The sequence below is a fragment of the Odontomachus brunneus genome, unplaced genomic scaffold (genome assembly GCF_010583005.1).
Source record: "Odontomachus brunneus isolate Ranch 3 - 2012 unplaced genomic scaffold, Obru_v1 Obru_scaffold_042, whole genome shotgun sequence".
Classification (NCBI taxonomy): Eukaryota; Metazoa; Arthropoda; class Insecta; order Hymenoptera; family Formicidae; genus Odontomachus; species Odontomachus brunneus.
This window is the reverse complement of record NW_022639492.1, coordinates 2074277-2090941: the sequence shown is the minus strand read 5'-3', so window position 1 is coordinate 2090941 and position 16665 is coordinate 2074277. Positions and strand designations below refer to the sequence as shown.

General features: G+C 40.2%; 1 protein-coding gene across 6 annotated transcripts in view; it reads right to left on the bottom strand.

Moving 5' to 3' along the window:
• Positions 1 to 16665, bottom strand: part of LOC116844583 — a 414325-nt gene that overhangs the window by 102972 nt on the left and 294688 nt on the right. For all 6 annotated transcript variants that reach the window (XM_032816331.1, XM_032816332.1, XM_032816328.1 and 3 more), the window contains 2 exons: positions 10223 to 10413; positions 6176 to 6365 (listed from right to left, as the gene is read on the bottom strand). In XM_032816331.1, coding sequence (XP_032672222.1) covers positions 6176 to 6365; positions 10223 to 10413 — 381 coding nt within the window. The remainder of the gene's footprint in view (positions 1 to 6175; positions 6366 to 10222; positions 10414 to 16665) is intronic.

Genomic DNA, 16665 nt, shown 5'->3' with positions numbered 1-16665 from the left:
GAGAGAGAGAGAGAGAGAGAGAGAGAGAGAGAGAGAGAGAGATATGATGGAGAAGAGATTTAGTATTGAATTACGCGAGGAGAAGAGTGAATTATTTAAATGCAATCGGACGCAACAACCAATTACCCGATCAAGTGATACGACAGAGATATTTCCATAGAAGTTTTCAATTAATTTTCCAATTTTCTACAATAAATCTTTTTAATTTTATGAAATGTCACACATTATATCTAATTTATCACGTGATATCATTAGATAGCTCCAAGAAAGTTCTATAAAGAACGACGTGGATAAGAGAGATTAAAACATTTTTCTTAGATATATGTCATATTCTTAAAGATATCCCGAGATATTTTTGTAACTAAAAGGAGTAAATGCAAGACTATCGTCTCCTGCATTTTGAATGAGCGCGAAGTTTACGAAGGGATAATGAACTCAAACCTTTTCTTATTGAAAACATTTTATGTTTTCTCGAATATTTACCGCGATTCTTTTTCTACTTTATAAATCCTTCGCTAAGTATTGCAATAATAGAATTAGGGGAAATCGAGGCTAAATGTCTCATATTTCAGAATTTCGAAGTTACAACTTCTCAAACTAAGTAATTGTTGTAACTGACTGCACAAGCATGATAGAGACAGCTTCCTTATATGTGTTAATGCAATCCTGTAAACTATATATTTTGTTTTGTAATAACTAAAATACAAACATACAATAACGTGGCTATTTTATTCTCGGTATTATCAGGGGGTAAGGAAAGAAGGCCACATATAAAATATATATCTTAGCTAGTATTTTCGGGGTCTTTCTTCAGGTTCTTAATTATGGGCCAACTTTATCTTGTCCGCCCATATGTTCGATTTCAATCGTTTAAAGAATGCAAATTGTTTTTATTATCCGAAATAGAGTGTATTATATACTTGTAAGAAACTTTGTTAACTTTATTCATTTATGCTATGAAAAATATTGATACAAAATTTCGAGAGGCTCGAAAGTTTACTTTGCTGCTACTGAAAAAAATTAGTTCTTTTTATTTTTAACTGTAATATTATTCCGATTATATATATAATAAAACTCAGGGAAAAGTGTCTACGTTCTAAAAGGACTATTTTGCAATTTTATGTGTCCACTGTTTCTCTCAAGATAAATATTAAAAAGGGTCCATAGGCAACGTACCCTCCCGGGAACTACCTAGACGTCTCTCTTATCTTCATGATATAATAACGTTTAGTATTCTCGTGAGTTGTGGAAAATGTCACATGGAGAATTGTACTATCGGTCATGGGATCCTTCGAACATCCGGTTCGCCGTTTTTATAAATTATCCTCGCTCGTATCATTTTACGAAGCGACGCAATCCGGCGCGGATATTTCAATTTCACGATCGCACGGAGAAGCAAACTTCGTCCGTGTAAGCTCCATTAACGCACAGCGATCGTTACTCGATCCTTTCCCGTTACGGTGCGGCGAATACGCTGTGAATAATAAAAATAGCCGACGCGCACCGCCGTGTTTGTGGAAAAACCAAGTCGCCGCGCGTACCTCTCTCCCACTCCCGTTTCGCATATTTTTGTTGAACGACCAACGCTCGACTCGAGGGTCTTAATCGTTCGTTTTTTCAAGTATCACCGTCGATATTTTGATTTCGCCTAACGACGTGAGGTGGCGGGATTTTTCCGCGCGAGTCATGTCCAATTATAGAGAGCCCTATGTATTGGTTTTTGCTCCTGGTATGTACACAACCACGTCGTTGCTCTCGTCGACGAATCCTTTGATAGAACCGACGCCGAATTTTCGCCGGGATATCCTTTTCGAGAGTACGAGAGGAGCAAAGATAAAAAATGTGTGTGTGTGTGTGTATATATATAAAATTTGCTCGAAACGATTCAACGGACATGGAAAAATACGACGGTTTTTTTTAGAAAAAAAAATTATTTGACCACCGAAATAATTCGGTAATAATTTTGCAGTACGTTAATTACCTTTAGTACATAATCTTCTAAATTTAGAATATCTGGTACTAATATTTCGAATACTTAGAGTATATATAGTACTTAATCCTTTACGTCTAATATTTAGAATATATAGTGAATATATAAAATATATAGATTAATATATACAGAATATATTAATCCTTTACACAATTCTACTTTTAATGCAAGAACGTCTTGATGCTTATTTTAGAGGAGGATATTCTTTATATAAGTGAAATTTTCTTAAAAAGAGAATATAATTTTTTCACAGTGTTGAAGATTCGCCGGGACTGAAAGAGCCAAACAAAACATTTGTTTGAAATAAAACAATTAAACACTCGATATCAAGGAGGCATGATGCCTTCGACCCTTTGGCGTTCGTGCGCGGATTTCCTTCGAGTCGGGCTTTTAATTTCCGACGCGAAACGAGGTACCGACAAGAGCGCGAGTGCATTTGGCGGTTCTAAAAGGGCGATTCTTAAGGGGGTTGTCTGTTCGGCGCGCTCGTTTATTTTCGCGGTGGAAGCACGTCGGTTTTATGACGCGAATTCATTCTCGTGCACTCGTGGGGGTGGTGATGCACACCCTGGTCTGCGTCTGGCCTGCCTGCTTTCCTTCCTTCCTTCCTTCCTACCTCACGTATGGTCCCGACCCGACGACGGTTACGAAGCTCATTTTTCGACGCGAGCGTTTCCGGGCGACGTGGCGCATTGTCTGCATTTCATAGTTTTTTCTCTCTCTCCCCCCTTCCTCTCTTTCTTTTATCTCTCTATTTTTTCTCTAATTTTTGTATATTATTTTTTGTTTTATTATTACTGTTTGCTCAACCGTTAAGTTCTTTTGTGTATAACCATTGCAAATATCTTTAGAGGGTGCACATCCTACACTGTGAGAGAAAAAATACCCGAGAAATAAAAGTTATTTATGCGATAGATACCGATTTATAACGTATTTAATTAAATACGTTATACGTTAACATAAAACGTTTTTCAAGGAAGAATAAATATACATTTTCCTAAAACTTTAGTTTTTCATGAAACTGTTTACACTATCAAGCAATGTTACTTTCCCATAATTTAATTACTCGCACTAACATCCAGCGTACGACTTTTACTGGCCTTACATTTTTCTTAATCTAGATTTAAACGAATACGTTATTAATATCTACCACAATGGTACCAACTACCACAATGGAACTACCAACCGCCAAATAAATATATTTTATTTTTTAGATATCTTTTATCTCAGTGTAAAATTAAATGTTTCTCTTTTTCTCTCTCTCTCTCTCATTTTCTCTGCTTTACGTTGAGAGAAATCGAAGCGAATGAGATGGGAACTCCTCGGGAAAAAATGCAGCAACGTCGACGATTCGGAGGCGCGCGTCAGCCGAAATTCCATAAAGATCAATTCCGCGGAACGTACGTCCCTCGCGGAGATCTCCTCCTACAATTCTTCCGCAGCAGCTTTTCCAGTCGCTATTTCTCTTTTGCTTGGCGATGCGCAAGTGCGAGCCAATTAAATTAGCGAAATCGCTCGCGCGCGTCCGCTTTGACAGGCGCTACGCGATCCGCGAAAATCAATGCCGGGCGCGATCTGATTCGGCGTCTCTCCAGGGCGACGGCGAATCGCGACCATAAATCGCGAGCGTGTCAATTCAAGCGTCACTGCATTTCACTCGCGGAGCAGACTGCATCGAGAGACCGGCGCGAGAAGAAGACGAAGAAGAGGAAGTGGAAGAAGGCGAGGAAGAAAGTCGAGCGATCTCGTACAGCCGCCGCGGTGGGAAGGAAGTTCGCGAAACTTTTTCCTTTCCTTCCTCCCTTCAACCCTCTCTCTAACCCCCGCAGTCGCGTCGGACTCCGGACGACACCAACTTGGCTTTCACATCCCGGAGGGAAGTTACTCGGCGGCGGCGGTGGCGTGTTCGAGTCTTCGACGGTCGCCAGTTAGGTAGGGTAGGCAGCTAGGTAGATAGGTATAGAAGAAACTCCCACCCCCCGCGGCTTCTTCGGACACCCCCCGAGACTCGAGGACGCTGCTAGACGCAATTACGTAGTCGATATCATGCAAATCCGCCACCGCCGAAAGATCCACCGTCACCACCGTTTCGATAAAACTCGACTCGATGTCGCGTGTCGCGGCGCGAGAACTTTCTCTCGTACGTCACGTGTGGCACGCGAACCGGAAATCCTTTTGACACCCTCGGCGCGAAGACGAGACTTCCGACCCGCTTATTATGTAATACGATGCCTGTGCCGACCTCGAGTGTCGGGATAATTCGGGAGATGGAAGCGAGTCGTTGCTTCTCTCACCCTTATCCGAATGTCACATATATCGCCCTCACCCCCGAATGTCATATATCTAATATTCTATCTTCTTCACACGGATCCTTTTAGAAATATGACGCGATATACTGCTGTTAAGAAGTATTGCTAGGAACGTTGCATCAAGACTTGCAAACATAGATATCCACTTTTGATTCGCATCTAAAGTTATTGCGTTACATCTTTCTTATCCGTGCCATCGTAATTAAGTCTTGGCGTATCCTTGAGGGATACGGTATGTGATATCTTTAAAGATGTTTCGTCAATACATCTCCCGAGTCGAAATTTTGATGCTACTTTGACGCTCTTAAGAATAGTTTGCGCCTACTTAGGCGGTTTATAACCTCGGTAAAACCTACTCTGACGATATTGATACTCATTAACTTCTCTTTTGAACCTTTTGAACTCTACCTTGTCAAAATTTTGACGCTACTTTGACGCTTTTAAAAATAGTTTGAGCCTACTTAGATAAATGAAACCTATTTTGACGATATTGACAATCATTTCCAAGTCGAAATTTTGATGCTACTTTGACGCTCTTAAGAATAGTTTGCGCCTACTTAGGCGGTTTATAACCTCGGTAAAACCTACTCTGACGATATTGATACTCATTAACTTCTCTTTTGAACCTTTTGAACTCTACCTTGTCAAAATTTTGACGCTACTTTGACGCTTTTAAAAATAGTTTGAGCCTACTTAGATAAATGAAACCTATTTTGACGATATTGACAATCATTTCCAAGTCGAAATTTTGATGCTACTTTGACGCTCTTAAGAATAGTTTGCGCCTACTTAGGCGGTTTATAACCTCGGTAAAACCTACTCTGACGATATTGATACTCATTAACTTCTCTTTTGAACCTTTTGAACTCTACCTTGTCAAAATTTTGACGCTACTTTGACGCTTTTAAAAATAGTTTGAGCCTACTTAGATAAATGAAACCTATTTTGACGATATTGACAATCATTTCCAAGTCGAAATTTTGATCCTATGTTGAACCTTGAATTCTACACCGCAGTAGGAGCTAAGATAATAGCAAAGTAGGTTTAATTCTAATGATATAATTTACTCCTACTTTGATCCTGATGATGTCTGAAATATATGCAACAAATAAAATGTATATTTTATATGCTATTTTGTGTACTATTTGACGTTTCTGTTTCGTTATTTATTAAATTTTTTAAATATTCTTATAAAATATTTACATATATTCTCTGTAGGAACTAAAGCTTCAATAGAGGTTTGCAACTAAACCTATTTTGCTTCCTAAGATCCTACTTTATACAACCTACTTTGACGCTAAAGAAAGCGAAAGCGGAAATTTCAGATATTATCAGAATCAAAGTAGGAGTAAATTATATCATTAGAATATTAAACCTACTTTGCTATTTTAGCTCCTACTGCGGTGTAGAATTCAAGGTTCAACATAGGATCAAAATTTCGACTCGGACTATGTCATTTAATAGCGAGCTTTTGAAGATAATAGTTAATAATAATAGTTAATTTTTCACAGAAAGAATTTTAAAATTTCCCTCTCTCTGCTGAAAGCTCTTTGCAAATTGAAACACTCTATTCATATCGATTTGACATTCCTCTACAAAAATAACACTAAATTTCCAAAATAAAAATTTCGCGTTTCAAAGGATCGATGATTGCGCGCGAAAAACATTGAAAACAATAAATCAATAAAAATTGCAATTCATTATCTTTATGCGAAAAATCTCGCGATGTTATCAATATTCTAATAATCAAAGTCGGCTTTTCGTTCTCCTCGGAGTTTGTATAAATCTAATTTCTGGACATATAACAATCGAATTCGAATCCCCGATACAACAATTGGGTTCGAATCGCCGATTATAGTACTTTAATAACACTCACCCTGACGGGGGCGAAGATCTGGTCGGGCTTGATGTTCTCAAGGCGGTGCTCCTGCTCGCTCTTGTGCACCAGCTGCAGGTGCGGTTGAAAGTGCGCCGGGCAGAGGGTGCCGAGCGGGAGCGGGGACGCCCATGGCGGTAGGTGGGGTGGGTCGCGGGTGCCCAGTTCCCTGTAGAAGGTCTTCAGGAATCTGCAACGATGGTTCAGGATTTCAATCTGTGGGCCGTGCTGCGGAAATTCTTCCGACAAAGTCAAAGGGGGCGAGGGTCGCGCGCCGGGATTTTGTTGGGATTCCGGAGTGCAGAGGCGCCGTAGGCACAGGCGAAGGGTCGATGAAATAGTTTCGGCTACGCGGCGATGATAGATGAGAGAAGAGACTCGGAGATTGCCGGGAGTGTAAAATATTGTATCGCTGAAGGCGCGAAGGCGAATGCCTGGCGGTAATAATAGTGTGACGAATGCCTCAATATATACCCCCGTCGCAGGAATTTTGTTCAAGTGCATCTCGCTTTCTGAGCTTCCGTTATCGCGTATTTTAACGCTGCACTATGCGGCCGGTATTTTACTACGGAACAGCAATACATGTAAAAGTTCTCTGGTGAAAGTTACTCTAGAATTCTGCAACATATGACGAACATATCGACACTCTGCCTTAATTTATTGTTTTCCGTTTCACATCATAGCAACTGTATTCTATAAAAAAATATACTGTGTTTCTTAGCGAGATAAGCTTTACCCACTCTGTTCCTGCGCTATTAGAAAAATATGGTAAAATTGAGAAGAACTTACATAGAGGGAAGCTATAACGATATTTTCTTCGGTCCTCATTCTGAACTCTCTCTTTTATTGATAAAAGTGCCCTTACCCATATCGTTAATAAATAATATCGTTAATAAATCTTCTGATTGATTTATAAACATATTTAGAGGCACTTTTGCCGATCAAAGAAAGTTCAGAATATTGACAATTTTGTATAAATAAGAGTATATTTCGTCTAATTTTACAAATCTCTATCCCGACGTTATCAGTTGCATTCGTCCTCACGTTTACGTACGGCCGAAAGATCTAGTATGTTATTTAACTGATAGAGGAGTATTTTTGCGAGAGATACACCGAAGCAGGAGTTCTATTGAAAAGACCCGATGAACGCAGGTCGGAAGCGTCGGCCGGAGTTTTGACGTTGCTCGACCTCAAGCAACTACACATCGATTTAGTGTCGAGTGATCAGTAAATTTTATCAGGACGACAAAATGCGTAATACGCGAGGGTGAGTGCTCGTCGTATGTCAAATGATACGTATACCTCTCACTCGAGGAAGAGCAGGAGAGGGATAGGGGGAGAGGGAGAGGGAGAGAGAGAGAGAGAATGAGATGGATGGATCCTGCAGGAAAGCCTGTAGGGCTATGAAGGTAATCACGACGGGAGGGAAAGTCCCGGGAGCGAGGCGAAGAAGCTCGTGGAGGGTTTTATGACTTCCGGACGATCAGTCTTGGAACTTGTTCTGATTTTATGACAACCATTAGACCGGATATCCGCTGCGCGACGACGCGTCACGCATCACTCTCGCGATTTGCGAAGACAGACATTTACCGACCATCGCGAATTTTATCCGATCGCAAACGCGATTGCTTCCGTGCGCTCACATTTAATCTTTTGCGGTATGATAGGTCGCTTAGCGATCTACCTTTTTCCCCTAAGTTTTTCATTATTTTTGTAACTTGTTAAGTACCGGTTTCTTGTTTTTTTTTTAAGTCCCTAGTATATGAATAATTGTAAAAAAAAACAAAAAATCGTAAATTTTTATTTGCATAATTACTATAAAGAAATAGTCAAAATTTATGTTTCTTTATGAAAAAAATTTATTTTTTACAAAATTATTATCAATGTTGAAACAGCAATTCAGATACTTATTTAGGACAGCCTAAAGTATTTTTCAGAATTTTGTCAGATTTTTCGCTACGTTGTTTTTTTATTACAGATCAATAATCTTTGAAAACTATAAAAAATTAATATTTTCTGTTGTAAATCCAAATAAACAATTTGAATATCTCCTATAATGATATCCTAGAGGTCATTTTTGGCTCATTGAATCTTGAATATCAGAATTTTCAAATTTTTCAAAATTCAAGATGGCAGAATCAGTATAAACTTCTGATTTAAAATCGGTGATCCAAAAAATCTCCGAGTTTAAAAAAATCGGTCTGATATGAAAATTCGTGACACAAATGATTAATGCGGGTTGCTGTCGGTCACAGCCGTCGGTCAAATTTACAAATTTGGTTAACCGATGTTATTTCTAGGTCGCTGCGTTCCTTACTTCTTGGTTATCGCGCGGCCGAGGAAGATAAAGAACAGGCGATAAGGACAGTTAATGATGGAATCGTAAACTGTCATGTCATAAATATGTGCGTGGGGAGAAATTTTATAGCGAAAATTGCTGTAAAGTTCTGTACCCGAGAAACATATCGATATCCCGAGTCGAAATTTTGATGCTGTTTTGACACTCTTAAGGATAGATTATGCCTACTTAGACGGTTTATGTCTTTATTTAGCCTAGATAAAACCTATTTTGACGATATTGATATTCATTAATTTCCCTTTTAAACCTTTAACTCTACTTTGTCAAAACTTTGACGTTACTTTCATGCTCTTAAAAATAGCTTTGAGCCTACTTAAATGATCTACAACCTAGGTGAAACCTATTTTGATGATATTGATACTCCGATTCTCATTTCCGAGTCGAAATTTTGACCTTATGTTGAATCTTGAATTCTACACCGCAGTAGGAGTTAAGATAGCAAAGTAGGTTTAATTCTAACGATATAATTATTCCTACTTTGACCCCGATGATGTCTGAAATATATGCAACAAATAAAATGTATATTTTGTATGCTATTTGACGTTTCTGTTTTGTTATTTATTAAAATTTTTAAATTTTTCTACAAAATATATTCTATAAAATATATTATATATATTCTATGTAGGAGCTAAAGCTTCAATAGAGGTTCGCAACTGAACCTACTTTGTTCTCTCTCTTTCTCTCTCTCTCTCTCTCTTCCTAAGATCCTACTTTATTATATAACCTACTTTGACGCTAAAGAAAGCGAAAGCGGAAATTTCAGACATCATCGGGGTCAAAGTAAGAGTAAATTATATCATTAGAATTAAACCTACTTTGCTATCTTAGCTCCTCCTAGCGGTGTAGAATTCAACATAGAGTCAAAATTTCGACTCGGGATTTTGCTTTTATTTATTATCCTTCCGTTTCGTATGTGCCACTATTAATATTTTGTAGGAACTGCGAAATCTTTTAATCCTTTGAATCGTACATTCCATTTCTCGGTGAAGTTTCCTCAAATTTCGTATACGGAGAATTTTGGAGTCGCTGAACGATTATATACGAATGTGAGGAGAAAAGGTTAAACTCCGAAACGGCGGGTCCAACATGGTTCATGGAGACCATGAGCTTTCAAAATTAACAGTTTGCTTTTTAGTATTATACGGAAATAACGGCATTTTCTCGACATGAAAAGATGTTTGCGTTTTTGACAGGAAATTTGCAGCATACATATTATCAATATTCCAATAGTTTATTATAAAAAATGGGGTTTCCCATACATTTTGAAAGAAATGTATAAAATACTGCTAGTTGTTCCGAATAAATTGTGTTAGTATATTCTAATAGTTTTAACAATTAAACATACAAATTATTTTTTATTTATTTTTAATTCCTTATGTTAATATGAGAGCATATAGCAATGATATAATCGACTATGTCTGATAAATTAGTTAAAATCACGAGAAATGAAGACAGGTGGTACGTCCGCATCCTACCACGACTCGAAGGGTTCAAATATTTACCATGTTTCGTTCGCGGGACAATGCGAACGCGTTGGCAAATGCGCGGGCAAAAACACTCCTAATGGAATTAAACTCTCCCTCCCCCTCCCTTCCGCCCCCCGAAAGAACGGTTCAACCCGCAGAAATGAGAAGTGCGTTTTCTTCGTCGCGACGCCGGTTAAACGACTTCGTTCGTCAGGAACTCACCTCAACAGTCTTCCCAGGGGGTCCCTTTCCGGGGATGTGGGCCCTCCGGGACCACTTCCGGCGCCAAGTCTACGCGAGGAGGCGCGCGCGCTCGATATGTATGCGGCCGGCGCGGGCGGCGGGCTGCAAGGCGGACAACAAACGGGGCTGCTGCCCCCGGGGGTTGAGAGGGTGTAACTCCTCTCCAGCTCCTGCAACAGACGGAAGAAGGGGCGGTGGTTATGCAACAGCGAAACCTCGGGTTTCCTACAAGACGCTGCTGGTCGAGTTACGCTCGGGCTGAATCGAGCAGCCGTACGCGTCCCCCTGAACCCGCAGTTTCTGATTTACTCCGACGACAGTCCGACCGAGTTTCGTGCTTGTCGAATTTATGTCTTTAGCGCTTGGAGGAGATGTCAGGCCTCTTAATGACACACGTGTGATACCGTTAATATATAAAGTTGCTAAAAAGAATATTTAGACGCCAAATCACATTTACATTGCCACGCAGAATCGTAAGAGTGAATGTTTTACTCAAGCTTAGTGGAAATTTTAAATTCATACGAATAAACGTCTCGATCGATTAATGTGTATTTAATTGTATTGACGGTCGAATACAACAGATCTACTCTTTGATCTTGAGTGTTACTATTCACTCGACGATTCAGAGTGAAGAATTCTCGCTTTATACGAGTGAAATATCACTCCGATTCGAGCGACTATCACTTTATTCTTCGAATAAAGTTTTACTCTAAAAAATTTTTGGAAGTACACAAGATAGCTTTATATATGTTTAGGTAATTACAAAAGATAACACGTTATTGAAAGATTTTTGTTTTTATATATGTTACAGAAGGCAGAATTATTAAGTCATCTAGATTGTAAAATTTGGGAGTATTGAGTTTTTTTATTCGTACTATGTGGGAAACGTGTTTATTTACTCAGTAATAAGTTTATTGTAAGCACATAATTCAGTGTAAAATTACTAAATTTTTAAGTGACATCTCAAGAAACAGATGTGACACCATATGACTCAATGACACATGTAATTCAGGGTTCTAGTTTGCGTAAAGTGTATCAAAATCAATATGATTTTCGTGAGGTATAGTTTTGGTAAAGAATTATCCATATTTAATATATACGTAAAATATTTTATTTCCTTCCTTCAGGTTGAATTTGTGTCTCACGAAGGACGACATATCGATCCACTCGCGAATTTCCGCGCGAGTAATTCGCGAAGATAAACAGCGTTGCGCCGAACATCCATAAAGCGTCATTACCATAAAGCTGACGAGCGCAGGACGCGCCACTTTTTGCTCGCGAAACAGGACGAGCCCGTTGGATCCGCCGTGTTTATATCGCGCGATTTGAATTTCTCGAGAGAGCGGCTTTTTCTGATTTTTAGTTGCCGCGAGAATCTCTCTCGTCGGCAGGCTATTCATTCTGAGAGCTAAGGACTATGTCGGACTGTTGGAATTGCGCGAGCAAACTTGGCGAACGAATGACCGTGCCACGACTTCCCTCGGCAATCTCCACAATGGGGGAAGCGAGTTTAAGACGCGCGGGACGACCAAGAGGAAGAATCGAATTTACGATTTAGAGGGCAACAGAGAAAGAGAGAGAGAAGGGGGGGGGGGGAGAGAGAGAGAGAGAGTCCGAGTCACCCAGTCCAGGTCCTGAGTTGTTTGATCCTCCGCCGTTTTCGGCGGTCTAGTTAAGATCGGGGGATTAAGTTTCCGGAAATTTTCAAGCGATTTTGCGAGTGAGGTCGGGCTTTATCGCGTGCGCCTTCACGCTGTTAACGGAACTCGGGGATTAAACTTCGGGGACTGAACTAGACTCTTGAGATTTACGAGTGGACCGATACCATCCGCGTTCTGACGCGCAATGCCTCTCTTTTGAATTTAATTAATGCGCCAGAGTTATACGGCGCGCTGTTTTCCGATGTTATTACCGCGCGCGTTGTCTTCGAAGATTCGGAAAAGTTCCTTGCTCAACAACGACAGTCTGAAAGGACCCGATCATTCAACCTAGCAAGTTTCATGGGACCTAATTGCCGTGCAGTCCAATCCTCCCCCTCGTGTTTCTCATAAAAAAAAATTGTAAACTGCCTAGGAAATCTTCGCAGAATCGGGCTTGAAGTTGTTTATCAGAATGTTTTGGATGAAAGTTGAGCATTAATCCATTGAAATTTCCTTTGATTAAAATAATCGGCAAATAAATAATGAAAATCAATTAACCGCCACGTATAAAGTCACGTATAAAGTCACAGAATTTCATCGATTGATGAAATTAATTATTACCTAAAATTTGGTGTGTGATCGATTACACACTGATTAATTACTACTGATCAATTATAACACTGAATAATTAATTTCACCAATCGATGAAATTGTGATTTTGTATACATGACGATTGATTAACTTCAATTATTGATTTACCGATTATTTCAGTCCAAGAATACTTTAATTGCCCGACACTGTACCGCGCACATAATTCTGTATGGGAAAATCAAACAGATTTCACTCCATCTGTCAAACGTTTCCGCAAAGATTTTCTCTGGATTTTCTACTTTGTACCAGAATAAAATAAAACATATGAAATACTTTAAGCATTTACGCTTTGTAATTATTAATATCTAAAGAGTGTATAAATAATGAAAGTGTTTGGCTATTCTGATGGCGGAATCTATGCTGTTTCTGGGAAAATCTGGAAAAACATTGTGCGGTCTCGAGCAATTGAAAATTTCAAGTCTCTTTTAAGGTAACTCCCGAGATTGGTTTAAGATGTTTCTGGATGTGTGTGTATATGTGTGGACACAGTTAGAGAGACGTGAAGTTCACGATTAGCGGCGGGAGATCCGATATGGCTGCACGGAAAAAGAAAGATTTGCTAATATATGGACAACTAAAAATATTAACTGCAGGAGCAAATTTTCTTACTTTTATAGCAAAGTTATTTAGTTGTGATAGCTAAAAGATTTGCTAATATATGGACAACTAAAAATATTAACTGCAGGAGCAAATTTTCTTACTTTTATAGCAAAGTTATTTAGTTGTGATAGCTAAAAGATTTGCTAATATATATATTAGTCTAATATATATATAACTCCTGCAGTTAATATTTTTAGTTGTCCATATATTAGCAAATCTTTTTTTCCGTGTGCGTTTCGCAATTTCACGCTCCTGTTCGCACGCGCTTTATTAATCCACCTTTATTTGAATTCGTGTCCGATGACATCATGCCCGAGCGAGCGCGTTTATTAATGAGAACACACGGCGTGAAATCGGGATTTCCTCTCAGCCCCGCGCGATCGCACAACTTGGATCGCATGGGTTCATTACAGCGTCCGAAAACGAACAACAACTTTCGTTATTAACGCGCAACGTTTAACTTCCTGACGCGGATCTGAACGAATCAAAGCTCCCTCTCCGCGGAGCTTCGCCGACGATTCCTCGGAATTCGCCGGAAATCCGCCGCTCCAAAAGGGATCAGAAATTTCTCGAACCGACTGCTCGTGATACGGTCGATTGGACGCGATTTAAACTATCGATCGAGCCGCAACTAATCAGTAGCCGAGCCAGCCGACAGATATCCCTTTAATTGCCTGACTATGTGTGCGTTCTCATACACGTGCACACACGCACGTACACAAGCACACCGATCCGAGCTTTCTCGCTATGTTCAAATAGAAAAAAGTGATTCAGGAAGCCGTGCGACTAAAATCCGGAACAAAGTGGCTAATCCGGGGAACAGTACGTTCGTTTGCCTCGATGATTCCATATCAAATCCCGTTTCCCTCGCGCACCCTCGCGACAAAGCGACATTTCTCATAAAACCGTTGCACACCGAACAAATATTTAATTAAGAACGTTCGCATTCGAGATGGATGATAAGAGTTAATTCTTCAAAATCCTCTTGACTTGAGCATTCTCAGATCGAGAAATCTGTATATTTAAGAAAATTCTTATCTTTGAATTTCTTTGGGTGAAAAGTGGCAGTATTTTTACCCGAAAAGGAGGCGATAATAAAAGTACTGCCACACAAGAGTGAATGTTTCATTCCAGATTAGATTTTGACTCCATACGAGCGAATGTCTCAATCGATTGGAGTCAATATATTCCTCTGACTGGAATGCACCAGATTCATTCTTCGATTTCGAGTGAAAAAATTCACTCGACGATCCAAAGAGGAGAACTCATTCTACACGAATGAGACATAACTCGAATTCGAGTGACTCGACTGTCAGTCGGCTTTTTGGGTTTTGGAATTTTACTCCAAGAAATTTAGAAAGTTGCGGAATTTTTATGATGCATACGAAAATGAAGGCTTTACTCGAACTCGTGATAAGCGGAAGACAAGGCCAGGGACTGGTCGATTAAGCCTGATAATCGCATTATCCTCGAATATTAATTCCGCTCGAAAAGGAAGATTGTCCCGCTCTCGCTGCAGCGCGATGTTAATTGATGAAATGAAATAACGAACGAGCGTACTTCATCACTCGCGAATCTCACTGAGTTCTTTTCGAAAACGATAGAACTTTCGCAATCCGATTACGAGACTAATATTACGTGTTTATTAACGTATCGTATACTAGCCTCGTTGCACGTGTTCTGTACTTTGTTTGCTTTACATCCGCTCTGTATACGTAAAATCTATTCCGTTGGACGAAACAAATTTATTTATATCAGATTCTTGGATCTCGCGCTTATATCGGAAATTGTATATTACTCTCTTCCTCTCTATTTCTGTCTAGTGGCTTTGATGGAATTTATTTTGCGGGAAGTTATTCTATGTTAATCGAGCCTTTTCGGATCTTTGATCCTCCGAATTAAATTCTAATATCCTCTATACCTCTGGAGAACACCATAAAGTCGTATGAAACTTTACCTCCGTTTGAGGCTCGTGTTTACGCATCGTTTAATAATTCGAGGAATTTATATCGCATCGAGATTAAGCGCGGAATTCACATCGTGCCGTTATGCAATTATTCTTGAAGTTTGCTGAAATGAAATCGTATTCGAAATGAGTGAAAATTCACTCGAGAGGCGGTGGTAAAAATACTACCGCGGAAATGAATGTGCCATTCAAGCTTGGAGCGGATTCTGACTTGACACGAGTAAATATTTCGATCGATCAGAGCGAATTTATTCCTGTGCCGGTACAATACATTGGACTCACTCTTCACTTTCGAGTGAAAATATTCACTCAACGGTTCAAAGCGAAAGAAATCGCTCTGCGTTAATGAGGAATCACTTGAATTTTACTGGGCTCTGTGTGTCACTCTTTTTTTTTAAATAAAATTTTACTTCAGGAACATTAGACAGAGCACATTGAGAAAAAAAATACTTGGAAATTTATTTATAGAAATATAAATTTTTACTTCACACAGAAAAATAAACTTTGTATATTCAAATAATATATAATATAATATTTACTTTATAATATAATAATATCCAAATAAATTCTCAAATATTTCTTCTCAGTGCACTCTACCAATTTTTTCATGCACTGCGAGGTTCCTTGCTTTGTGTGAAATTTACCTAAAGATATCCCGAAGGGTTTCCGTGGAGACACGGATAAACGGTCTCGTGAGCAACGGGTTCTCGCGGTGCACGTTAATCGTGTCTAGAATTTACATTAGATCACCAGCATGGTAGTTATCATCCAGCCGCGCTGAAATTCCCCGGTATTCCCAACTTCACGGCCGGGAGGGTGAGCAAGTGAGAGTTTTCCGTTTCCCGAACAAGGGGTTGCGCGTCTGAAACGGAGTACAATGGCCGTCGAATACCGCGAAACTATAATACCGGAACGGCAGCCGGCGACTCCGATCGAGTCAGGGAGTGAGAGGCAAGGGAAGGTAAAGGGTAAGATGCAGGGGCAGGAGGAAGGACGAGTGCTGGCATTAATCCGAGGTAATTGCAGCTACGGAGGACGACAAAGGGTCTCCCACCTTCCCCGCCTCCTTCTCCTCTTCGTCTCTCAGAGTTTTCGATGCAGGCACGCGTCTTCTCGCGGACAAAGGGCCTTCTGCCGCCACTGTCGCTGTCGTCGTCGCTGCCGTGTCTTCTCGCCCTTCGTCGCGCCCAAGGCGAAATTGCGCGCATCTTCGTTCTCGTTAGTCGGTACGCGAGATTACAGGTAACCGTCAAAATTACGTGGGTGCACGGCAAGGACGAAGGGTAGCTCCCGCCGGGTCGTATCCGCGTCCGCGATGCTGTGCCGTGCCCGCGCGAGGTATAGCCGCACGGCGGCCTTTGAATTTACTTCGCAATTATCCGCCGGTTACATTAGCTCCGTTGCTCCGTAGCGCGGGGGGTAACGAGCGCGGCTAAATTTTCCGGGTGCATCTAATAAAGTCATTACTATCTAATTAGGCGCGCGGCTTCATTAGAGAAAAGAGAGAGAGAGAGAGAGAGAGAGAGAGGGAGAGGGAGAGGGAGAGGGAGAGGGGGAGAGAGAGA